This window comes from Muntiacus reevesi, chromosome 2 (assembly GCF_963930625.1).
Source record: "Muntiacus reevesi chromosome 2, mMunRee1.1, whole genome shotgun sequence".
NCBI classification, from domain to species: domain Eukaryota; kingdom Metazoa; phylum Chordata; class Mammalia; order Artiodactyla; family Cervidae; genus Muntiacus; species Muntiacus reevesi.
The window spans coordinates 251,447,007-251,459,435 of NC_089250.1; the positions used below are offsets into that span (position 1 = coordinate 251,447,007).

Sequence of the window (12,429 nt, forward strand, 5' to 3'; positions counted from 1 at the left end):
CTTTGTGATTAATTTTTTGTAGTGGTAGACTTTAATTCCTCTCTCCCTTTCTATGTATCTACTATAGCTTTTGCTTTGCAGTTACCATAGTGAAGTGAAAGTCGCTCAGTCATGTCTGACTCTTTGCGACCCCATGGACATACAGGGACTATACAGGACTACACATGCTCCAGGTCAGAACACTGGAGTCGGTAGCCTTTCCCTTCTCCAAGGATCTTCCCAACCCAGGGATTGAACCCAGGTCTCCCGCATTGCAGACAGATTCTTTACCAGCTGAGTCACAAGGGAAGCCCAAGAATACTGGAGTGGTTAGCCCATCCCTTCTCCAGGGGATCTTCCCTACCCAGGAATCTAACCGGAATCTCCAGCATTGCAGGTGATTCTTTACCAACTGAGCTATCAGAGAAATCCATAAGGTTACCATAAGGCTTACATAAAACATCTTAGAGTTATTACTATAAATTTATTATTTTAAGCCAATAACAACTTATCTTCAATCACATACAAAACTACACTCTATTATCCCTTTTATGCTCTCGATGTCACACTTCACTTCTTAATGTTTATCTAGATCATTGTCTTCATTTATTTATTTGGCTGCATCCAGTTTTAGTTGCAGCAGGCTGTTCTTTGTTGCGTCATGCAGGACCTTCCGTTGCTCACACAAACTCTATTTGAAAGGGCTCATTACTCGTGGCACATGGGCTTAGTTGCTTTGCAGCATGTGGGGTCTTAGTTCCTCTATCAGGGATCAAACTTGCGTCCCTTGCATTGCAGGGTGGATTCTTAACCACTGGGCCGTGAGGGATTTCCCTCATTATGTTTTACAAATTGTGATAATTTCATATCCTTTTAAAAAATGTTCATATCTTTTTTCTTTTGCTTATCTGATTGTATTAGCTAGCTAGCAACTCTAGAAATGTATTTAAAAATATTGGTGAAAATAGGCCCTTTTTTTGTTACTAACTTACTGAGGCAACTTTTTTTAAAATGGCTTCCTGTATTCTCTCACTAGGATTTATTACTGATGGAAACTCCTTTCTTTTGGGCAATGTTCTACTTCGTCAGATTCGCTTTCCTGGTGCCACATTGTTTTCAACTAGACTATCTCTCCGAGAACAAGAGAAGCCATCCCACCAAGTTCAGGAGGATACAGAGAACTATGGGGTTAACTGGGGGCCCTCTGATATAAACAACACGAAATCGGACAGCATCTGGCATTACCAGAATCAGGAGGCACTGGGTGGCTATCCCATCCAGGGAGAGTTTGCCACTTACTCTGGAGGAGGGTATGTTGTGAGACTTGGAAGAAACTCCAGTAATGCACTCAGGTGAGTGAACCCGAACAGGAGGTCCAAGATGTTTGCCCCTGTCCATTCTTAGGACAATTAGGAATTAAGCACCCTTTTGAGTAGTTTTGACAGCCACTATTATGCTACTATACTATGTATGGCACTTGTAGACACTTTTATTTTAGATTTCTAAGGAAATGTACCTTTCAGTTTAAAAATTCCTGTTCAACCTCAAACTAAAGGTATATTTGGGGTTGCCACTTTGCCAAATCTCCTTCCTTTTCTCATCTGGAAAAACACATCAGTTTCAATTCTGGCTGCAGTTAGACTCAACTCTAGCTTAAGCAAACTGTATTCAAATGAGAGGAAACACCATGTCATGAACAATCCAAAATTAAAATGCCAAAATTAAATTGCCAGAGACTTAGAATGGTGTTACATACAAATCCTGAGTCTTTGTCATTATGTATGAAAAGCCCAAATTAAAATGATTTTTTCATTGAATTTTTCAACAAGAAACTAACTTCTCGAAAACAACGCCAAGCAAATGGCATTTTGACTGCTTACACCTGAATAGCTTAGTTAAAAGTAGTGCTTTTCAAATAGAAGTGACTGACACTGTATTATTATTAGCCATTCCATGAATCTTCAGTTTTAGATATTGTCTAAAACAAGTTTTTAAAAGATACTAATGTAATTAATTTTGAAGTAAAATTCTTAATTGAGGTAAAATTAATTCCACCTCAGACCTTAAATGCCAAATACCTTTTCTTGAACATTTAACTTTGGTGTGAATACTAGTGAAAGTTTGGGCATTAGTAAGCCTAAGTATTTTACAGGGTGAACCTAGATTGGGAAATGTCACTTCTCACCTCCTCTGTGAGTCATACTGGAAATGCCAGAGCATTTTCCTCCTCTGCAGAGTTCAGTGGAGAATATAGGTTGCCTGTCTGTTTTTCCAGAGTTCTTCAGCAACTTGAACAGAGTCACTGGCTAGACCATTGCACCAAAAGCCTCTTTGTGGAATTTGTGGTCTTCAATGCTAATGTGAACCTGTTCTGTGTAGTGACCCTGATTTTGGAGTCCAACAATGTAGGTATGAAGGCCTCTTCTCTCTTCCCTCTGTGACCTGGGTATCACTGAAGGCCCCATTTCTTTTATCTTATGTCATTAAAACAAATTATTTAAAGCTGTTGCACCTAACTTTAAAAGTCAGATATTTCAAGGCAAAAATTAGCAGGTCTTTCTTCATCCTCACTTCACTCCTACTCTCCAGAGGCAGATTTAGCTGATTCTTTGGTATTTAAAAATTACTCTAAAAATGCAACATGCTTATTAAATGTCATAGGTAGTCTCTTTTTTTGGCGGGGGGTGGGGGGTGCTGGGTGTTCATTGCTGCACGCGGGCTTTCTCTAGTTGCAGCGAGCAGGAGCTATCCTGTGTTACAGCGCCTAGGCCTCCTCTTGTGGTGTGGTGGCTTCAGCGGTTGTGGCACATAGGTTCAAGAGCACAGGCTGAGTAGCTGTGCTTGGCCAGTTGCTCTGTGGCATGTGGAAGCCTCCTGGAACAGGAATCGAACTCATGTCTCCTGCATTGGTAGGTCAACTCTTATCCACTGTACCACCAGGGAAGTCCCAACAGTATCTTATGATGATGATGATGATAATTCAACCGTTTTATACCCACACATACCCCAACATACACACACATAAAAACATTCTACCAGTAGTTATCATTCTGCCAATACAGTAACGTAACTAATGACTAATTTAATATTTCTATTACAGTGATTATATAAATATTTTCTAAGGATGAGCCTGGTGGCTCAGTTGGTAAAGAATCTGCCTGCAGTGCAGGAGACCCAGTTCAATCCCTGGGTCGGGAAGATCCCCTGGAGAAGGAAATGGCAACCCACTCCAGTATTCTTGCCCAAGAAATCCCATGGACAGAGGAGCGAGCCTGGTGGACCAGTCCATGGGGCTGGAAAGAGTTGGATACCACTGAGCAACTAAACCACCAACCTTCGTGTATTAAAATTAAATATCTTTTCTCTTAGAATAGTTTTCCCTAGAGTTCATAGTTATTTATTTTTCTTTTTTCACTTTCTTGGTTTGACATGCATCTATCATTGATTCGCCTCCAGACTCTTCCTAGAAGTAAAAATTACATTCTGTTCAAAACTATCAAGTAACCTATCATTCTGTTTTTTCCTTAGAGACATCTTCTCTCAGGCCCACTATTCTTTTGGTATAGTCCAAACTGGTTATTTTCTAGGCCTGCTTGAGAGCTCTTGAACTTAGACTCTCCCTTCCCTATCTCCTCTCTCCTCTGTCGGATCACCTTTCTCCTAAATCCCATGTCTTCCCTTCTTGGTTTACTTTCTCATTTTGCTGGAGCACATCCAGCTGGTATGTTTGTTGGTAACTTCCTGGAAATGAGCAAGGGAAATAAATTTTCTTAAACCCTTCAGTTCAGTTCAGTCGCCCAGTTGTGTCCGACTCTTTGCAACCCCATGGACTGCAGCATGCCAGGCTTTCCTGTCCATCACCAACTTCCAGAGCTTGCTCAAACTTATGTCCATTGAGTTGGTGATGCCATCTCATCCTCTGTTTTCCCCTTCTCTTCCTGCCTTCAATCTCTGCCAGCATCAGGGTCTTTTTCAAAGAGTCAGTTCTTCTCATCAGGTGGCCAAAGTACTGGAGCTTCAGCATCAGGCCTTCCAGTGAATATTCAGGACTGTTTTCCTTTAAGATTGACTGGTTTGATCTACTTGCTGTCTAAGGGACTCTCAAGAGTCTCCTCCAACACCGCAGTTCAAAAGTATCAATTCTTCGGCACTCAGCTTTCTTCACAGTCCAACTCTCACATCCATACATGACCACCGGAAAAACCACAGCCTTGATTAGCCAGACCTTTGTTGGCAAAGTAATGTCTCTGCTTTTTAATATGCTGTCTAGGTTGGTCATAGCTTTTCTTCCAAGGAGCAAGCATGTTTTAATTTCATGGCTGCAGTCACCATCTGCAGTGATTTTGGAGCCCCCAAAACTTTTGTTCTGCCATCACATTTGGTTGATCAATCATTTGGCTGGATACAGCAGTTTTTCAGAGTTTTTAAAAGTTTAGCTCCACTGTCTTCTAGCTCCTTATACTGCTATTAACAAGTATGATGATTCCCTTACTCCCAAAAGTTTTTAAAATAATCTCTTTGTCCCCAGAGTTAGGAATGGAGTTCACAGTGCGTCCTTTGATCTGGAAACGTATCCCTTAAGTTCTAATAGATGTTCTTGCATTTTTCTATCTCTTCTATTTTTTTCCTTTTCCTGATATTCTTAGCATTTTGATGTTGGAATTCATGGATGGATCCTCTGATTTCCTCATGTTTTTACTTTATTTTCCATCCTTCTGATTTCTGAGCAATTACTTCAATTTCCAAACCACTGTTGGAATATTTTGACTTCTAAAAATTGTTCTCGTCTTTTTCATAGTTTCCTACTGTTCTTTTTGGATGCAGTATCCTCTTCACTAAGGATATGACAGGTTTATGGTTTTCTCTGCTCCTTCAAGGCTTTCTGTAATTCCTCTGAGCTTTTTTTTGGTGTTTTGATCTCCAGTTTTCAGTATTAGGGATTCAAGTGTCCTGTTATATTTGGTTTTTACTGCCTCCCTCTTAAATAAGTGCTAATTAGAAGCACCGTGTGCATGGACAGAGCTCATCAGGTAGTATCTGTCCTTCTGGGGAGCAGTTTGCAGAGAGAACCCCTCCGTTCTCCTGCCTTGAGGATGTAAGCCTCTACGACTCCTCAGAGCCAGCTAAGGGAAGGGGAATGGGAATGGTCTCACCATGCAATGTTTAAACTTTCTTTGAATTCCCTTTTCCAGTGGACTACTACCCACAGATGTACCTGGTATCCTGAGTTCAGATTCTCTCTGACTCAGTGTTACTAGGAAGGCAGGATGGGTAATAAATAGCGTGGTTGTAAAGGGGAGAGAGGAAAGCTGGGTTTTAACTGTTTATGTCCAGACTTACGATTCTGTTAGTTCTATTTGAACTTCTACCTTCTGAGGTACCTGATGCCTCCAGTTTCTCAGCCTTTGTGGGGTTTTGTGGTTAAGAACCCGCTTCCTTCTGGGTTTCCTGTGCTGCTGGCTTAGGTTTCAGCTTTCTTGAATCTTCTCAGGCAGTCATTCAGCTGTTTTCCAGTTCCAGGCTCATCTGCCCACCTCCTCTTTATCTTTGGGTCATTTTTTAAAATTTCTTTACTGTCGGTGGCATTTTTTTTTTTTGTAAGGCATTAGGGGGGAACTGGGTATGTTCAATTCCTCCCCATTTAACAGGAAGTCTGCCCTAATCCTCCTTCCTTTCCCCTCTCCCCCATAATTTGCCCACAAGTGTCCTATGACCATAGGTTTTACTTCTAGTCAGAATTTTTCTCCTCCCAGGCCCACACACAGTAGACCACTTCTGCTATACTTGTTTCAAAATGAAACATGAAAGCTTCCCAAGAGTCTTCATAGGGTTATTTTAACTACTCAAAAACTAGGGGTAAAATAAACATGGGGAAAGTCCTGGCTTTCCCCATGAGAGCTAGCTATGTAAGGTAGGAATTCCTTTTGTTCTTAAATGTACTTTCTACTACAAGGGGTGCATCTTAGTTCTAGTATTTGGAAATTTTAAATCTGTAAACATTTCATTATCTTATAAAGCTTTTTAGTCTGTGTATGCAGGGGATACTGTTAGTATTCATGGGATAATGTTAGTGCTTTACATATAGTAAGTGTTTAAATTTTAAAAGCTTCAAATCTTTTTCATCATACTAATTTCTGAAATGTATTTTTAAAAGTTTTAAACAAAGGTACCACACTTCCATTTAATTCCATTCACCCCACAGTTTACATTGCAATAATCAATTCTCTGAAACATCATTTTGCAACAGTACTGCTAGTCAGTTTGTTTCTGTAGCCATTCTGACTTGGTAAGAGTAACACCTGTTAACAGCTGTGAAGACACTGTCCTCTATGTGGGATCAACAGTGCAATCCACACATTCCTCCCGTGGCTTTGCATACATGATCCCATTTAATATTCATGACAGTTCTAGAGGAAATACTAAGTGGCATGTAGAGACTCAGGAAAGTTTAAAACGGATGGTACAGGAACACTTGGGGTTATTTGAGAGAGAGCTGGAAGGGCAGAAGGCAAATTTAAAGGTTCTTAACTCCAGGCTTTCTTTCTTTTTCTCAGGTGCTTTCTTCACCTCCATGAGACTGGACATTTTAACTTCCCTTCATATATCAAAGAACTTTGCCTGGTCTGTCATGTCACAAGTCATCTACTATCTACTGGTCTGTTACTATGCCTTTGTACAGGTGAACTGAAAATATTAGATGTACGAAATTCTCAGTGTTGCCAGGTATTACTTGGAGAACCACAGTGGCCTGCTTTTAGGATTATGGCTATGATTTTGGTCCTTTCCAGAAGATTGAGTTCAGTTAAATCTACTGGCTTTCCACCAAGTGGTTCTTTCAGTTTTCTAGAGTTAAAAAATTAAGTTTATAGAAAGAATTTTTTGTACAGTTATATGACCCCTATCCGGGGCTTCCCAGGTGGCGCTAGTGGTAAAGAACCCACTTGCCAACACAGGAGATGTTAACAGATGCAGGTTCCATCCCCGGGTTGGGAAGATCCCCTGGTGGAGGGCATGGCAACCCACTCCAATATTCTTGCCAGAAATCCCATGGACAGAGGAGCCTGACAGGCTGCAGTCAGATGGGACTTAGCACACACATGACCCCTATATAAGGTAACACATACTCAGATGACTGCACCCAAAAAGCATTTCTTTGGCCACACGCAATATTTTGTTTTCAGAGTTTTAATTAATTGAGAAACTTTATTATTAAGTTTAAGCAACGTGATGAATGTATACAATTACTGTTGTTTTAAGGAAGGCCAACTTTTCTGTAAGTGGCAGTTCTGAATGACTACAAGGTAGAACTGAGACCAGAACTGACTGTGTCCAAGTTAGGGATCTGAAAGGTCCCTGGCTGAGTGCTTTCCCAGAGTTCTTCACACTTCATTGGGGAAAGACCTAGGTAATCTTTCAGGCAAGCAGTAGTGACTGTGGTGTCTTATGTTTAGGGTCGCCGGTTGAAACAGCAGAGGTGGAAGTTCTTCATGAGGAAAAGAAACCTTCTAGATATGAGCATAATCCTCATTAGCTTTGTCATCTTGGGACTTGACTTGACACTTATTTCTCTACATAAAAAACACATGGTACAATACCACTATGACCGGGACAGGTAAGAAGGACCCCAGGGGAGCAAAGGATATTCTTACTCGATGCTCAGAATTTACTGCCTACACACGTATTCTTTCAAACTCCCCTCTTCCTCTCTGCCAGATCTCTATTTGTATAATACCACAGTTAAACATAGACTCTCCACAGTGAGGAACACAACTAACTAGAAACTGGGAACTGCTAATTACACATGAAAAGCTCTTCTGCCTTCACAGTACTTAGGTACATGTTAGTCTAGGATAACACAATTAAATTTCACATAGCAAGGGCCTGGAATTGGGTCATTTTGCACCTTTGGCCAAGGAATGAAGTCCTGACATGACAAGTGATCCTTCTTTGAATAAAACCCTAACACGGAACATCTCTAAATCCAAAGAGGGTTGCTTTCTGGGAAGGGATGTACATCCATTAGCTCATCCTTACCAAGCAGCAGTCTGGTGCCCCTTTTGGGGGTAACTTCTCTGGTCTTTCTCGTGGGAAAGACAAAGTATTTTATTTCCCAAAGTACTGCCACGTGGTGCGTCTCTGACCTCTCAGTGCTCAGTAGCCGGGGCTGCGGATCTGTGCTATGACCGAGGCGGTGTCCCAGGAAGGGCTTGTAGAGGGTTGTTCACGCAGGGACAGTGGTGTAGTGTGCAGTCTGAGTGGTGTTGGCAGAGGTCCTGCCTGCTGTGTGGCAATGCCTACGTCTGATCACAATGAAAGTGCCAGTTCACTCATGTCTGTGGAGGTCTTTCCAAGTAACCTAGTTGCTGCAACATAAAAGTATCAATGCATCTCTCACATAACTACAGAAACCAGCAACAATCGGTGAGTAACACCCCTTACTTCCATAGTTTAATCATCTCTCTACTCAGCACTGTTATTAGAGGATCAATTACCACTGTTAAGAGAACAACATAGGATTAGACTGTTGTTACAGAAAACAGACTGGCGTTATTATACATCTCATTAGGTTAACGTACATCTCTTCTGAAAGGAGAGATCTGAAACTAGAGCAGTGGTGGAGGCTGGCCCTGATTCTTGATAGCTCCAGATTCAGGATCGATAAGGTGAATCGGGAGTAACCAGCTAGCTGGAGGCTGCATTCCAAGGTTTCTTCAGCACAGCTCCCAGTCGAGTATGTGTCCTTGTGCCAGTGTGCTCACATCCACGGGAGGAAGCCACTGGAAAGAAGCGTTCTTCTGTCAACAAGAATGGGTCTTACAGAGCTGCCGCACTTAAGCAGTAGGAGCCCTGGAGACACTGACATCACAGGAACTGATGGCACAGACTTCGTACTGAGTGTCTGCTTTCCATGGTACAGGTTCATCAACTTCTATGAGGCAGTTAAAGTCAGCTCAGCTGTCATTCACCTCATGGGTTTCCTAGTTCTTTTGGCAACAGTTCGGCTATGGAGCCTGCTCTATCAAAACCCCAGGCTGCGGGTCATTGGCAGAACACTCAGCAAAGCCTGGGACGAGGTAGTGGGCTTCTTGCTGGTCATCTTGATCCTGCTGACAGGCTATGCCCTTGTGGTAAGTAACTATCCCAGTGTGTCTTGTCCTGAGTGCTGTGGTCTTGGAGTCATGTTGCTTTCCTTAGAAAAGGTAACTAAATGGAAAGTTACAGTTCAAGCTGACAGTGTTTTAGGGAAGATAGTAAAGAGCTGGTTTTAGTTGTGTTATGTCCATACTTCACCAGCAGTATTATAAGCTCAAGACAGTTCTCTCATCTTTAAAATGGGGATAACATTTAATCCACAAGATATGAAAGCCAGGTAAATTTATATGAAAACACTGATCACAAAGGAATTCTGTATAGTTTTTAGGCATAGTAATTCAAATGGCCATAAGGATATTCTTTAATTTCCATTCCATTGGGTCTACATTGACCTCATCATTACAACCATCTCAGGACCCAAACTGCAGCCCCCTCTGCTGCTTGCCAACCCCACCTGACTATTCTCTTTTTCAGTTTAACCTGCTGTTTGGATGGAGCATCTCTGACTACCGAACTTTTCTCAGTTCAGCAGTAACTGTTGTCAGTCTCCTGATGGGAATCTCTCATCACAAGGAGGTAAAAAAAAACTCTTCCTGGTTTCCTTGCAGATTTATGCTTGGTTTAATACAGCAAATGAGAATTGCTTAGAAAAGCAACCCCTACTGTACCAATGCATGCTGGAAAAGGGAGAAATTTAGAACCTTTGCCATCGTTTTATGGTACTACCTATAGATACAGCTTTTGAGTGGCTGTTACCTCCTTTTCTAAGCACATAGTCCCACATTCCTCATTTCTTGTATCCTCAATCTTACTGCCAAAGACACAGGGCTCTCATACCTAGACAGAATAACATGATTGCTGCTGCTTTCTCAATAGCCTTCTGAAGTGTACAGTTGGAAATCACTTGAAATAATAATTAGGGAGGTACAGTATTTATGTTTACAAATACTGTCATCTTCCCCCAGGAACTACCTACACAAATCCCTTTCTATTCGACATAAATAAAGTAGGAAACCCAGATGAGGTTTTGGGTCCCCAAAACTAGCATATATAGATTTGATCAGGGAGAAAACCCTGTAATTCAAATTAGTGAAACAGGGAAGATTTTGATCAAAGCTTATCATTGATATCCTATGTTAAGAATAGAAATTGCCTGGAATGGCAGAGACCATTTCCATTATCATTTCTGGTTTCTATGTATTCTTTCAATATGCCCTTGCTATTCCTTGAAAAACTCACTAGGGCTTTGAGTCTATTTATTTAGCAGCACAGCTTGTGGAATCTTAGTTCCCCAACCAGGGACTGAACCTAGGTACTCAGCAGTGAATATGCAGAAAGAGAGAAAGTGAAGTCGCTCAGTCGTGGCTCTTTGCGACCCCATGGACTGTAGCCTACCAGTCTCCTCAGTCCATGGAGTTTTCCAGGAAAGAGTACTGGAGTGGGTTGCCACTTCCTTCTGAGAACCAGGGGATCGTCCCAACCCAGGGTTTAAACCCAGGTCTCCCGCACTGCAGGCAGACGCTTTACCAACTGAGCCACCAGGGAAGCCAGTGAAAGTGCAGAGTCATAAGCAGTGGACCACCAGGAAATTCCCATGAGTCGTTTATAATTCCATTACAACTTACCTGTTATTTTCTTGTGGAAGCCCTGAAGGCATAATTATTTATATACTTTTAGAGTCAGTCACTCTTGCTCTTCTGTCCACTGAAAAGTATTTTCCTTTTTAGTATTTTTGCTTTTCTAGTTTCTGCCAGGCAGAAATGTTTTCTTACGTAAATGTATCCCAAGTATTAGCACATGTTTTACATTTTTAAAGCAGAAATTAAACTACCAGTGTTTAAAGCCAAAGTGTCCCACTGTCTTTCCAGGTTACTGCTGTAAACCCAGTCCTGGGCGCCTTTCTTATCTTCACCAGTGTTGTTTCGATGGTACTTGTGATCATTAATCTTTTTGTTTCTGCCATTTTAATGGCCTTTGGTAAAGAAAGGAAATCCCTTAGGGTAAGTAACTCAGTAACTAAACTATAAGCTGTATCATGATTTTTTATCCCTGGGAAAGCTCAGATTTAGCTGTTCTTAAGATTACAGATTGACATAACACACGGTATCAGCATATTCCCTTTATTAGTCTCCATTAGGCTGTCAACCATTTTCCGAGGAAACCCAATTTACTAAAGTACATTATTCCAGTAGTCATGTATGGATGTGAGAGTTGGACCATAAAGCAAGCTGAGTGCTGAATTGATGCTTTTGAACTGTGGTGTTGGAAAAGACTCGTAACAGTCCCTTGGATAGCAAAGAGATCAAACCAGTCAATCCTAAAGGAAATCAGTCCTGAATATTCATTGGAAGGACTGATGCTGAAGCTCCAATACTTTGGCCACCTGATGCCAAGAATGGACTCACTGGAAAAGACCATGATGCTGGGCAAGAATGAAGGCAGGAGGAGAAGGGGACAACAGAGGATGAGATGGCTGGATGGCATCATCAACTCGATGGACATGAGTTTGAGCAAGCTCCGGGAGTTGGTGATGGACAGGGAAGCCTGGTGTGCTGCAGTCCAAGGGGTCACAGAGAGTTGGACACGACTGAGCTGACTGACGTCGTTTTATATCCAGTGTCCTAAAATATCTGGTTCTCAAATGTTAAGTAGCAGAAACACTGCTGACAAGGCCTGACAGTAAACAATTAAAGGAAACAATATCTTTATGTCTACTTTAAAAAATTACATCTTTGGTACTTTTTCCTTCCAACATTAGCAACAACTTCAGTTTCCTCACTTTTTTCCTTTTGTCTTCCAGCAGACTGAGACAGAGGCCACACTGATGGATATGCTGCTGCTGAAGCTGTCAAGCTTGTTAGGGATCCAGCAGCATCAGAGCACATGTAAGCAACCAGCCCTAACAGCAACAGCCATGGACAAAGGAAGGTTTAAAAGGTAAGTTACCTTAATCCTGTGTCTCCTCACGTGGCTCATTACTTCTGAGTATATTAACACTGATCTCTGCATGGTGTACTTTGGGAAATGTTTATGGTATACTTGGTTAATTTTCCTAGTGAAGAATCAAAAGTCCCCTTGGCACTATCAGAAAAGGGCTAACACTACAAGGGTGATGCAGGATGAACCAACTCTGCTGCCCAGCAGCAAGTTAGAGAGCTCTTACCATTCATGTTCCAAAAGCATGAGTCACAAGTAGGCTCACTGCAGCTTTACAATCAAAGACACAGCATGAGATCTGGCTCGGGGGGGCACTGTCACAGAGAAGCAACCATGCCAGCTCCCAGATTACTATCTGGGCTTACATACAGAAATCAAAATGGGCTTCTTACTCCCCAACTGTCCACCCACATTACCCAG

The 12,429-nt window shown here is 41.8% G+C and overlaps 1 protein-coding gene across 1 annotated transcript in view; it reads left to right on the plus strand.

Moving 5' to 3' along the window:
* The window catches only part of PKD1L3 (polycystin 1 like 3, transient receptor potential channel interacting), an 81,875-nt gene extending 69,704 nt beyond the window's left edge, over positions 1-12,171 (plus strand). Inside the window, exons 25-33 of the mRNA XM_065919345.1 lie at positions 1,016-1,331; positions 2,255-2,388; positions 6,534-6,658; positions 7,431-7,591; positions 8,897-9,107; positions 9,547-9,648; positions 10,941-11,072; positions 11,882-12,009; positions 12,129-12,171. Of these exons, the coding sequence (XP_065775417.1) occupies positions 1,016-1,331; positions 2,255-2,388; positions 6,534-6,658; positions 7,431-7,591; positions 8,897-9,107; positions 9,547-9,648; positions 10,941-11,072; positions 11,882-12,009; positions 12,129-12,171 (1,352 nt within the window). The remainder of the gene's footprint in view (positions 1-1,015; positions 1,332-2,254; positions 2,389-6,533; positions 6,659-7,430; positions 7,592-8,896; positions 9,108-9,546; positions 9,649-10,940; positions 11,073-11,881; positions 12,010-12,128) is intronic.
* The last annotated feature ends 258 nt before the right edge of the window (positions 12,172-12,429 follow it).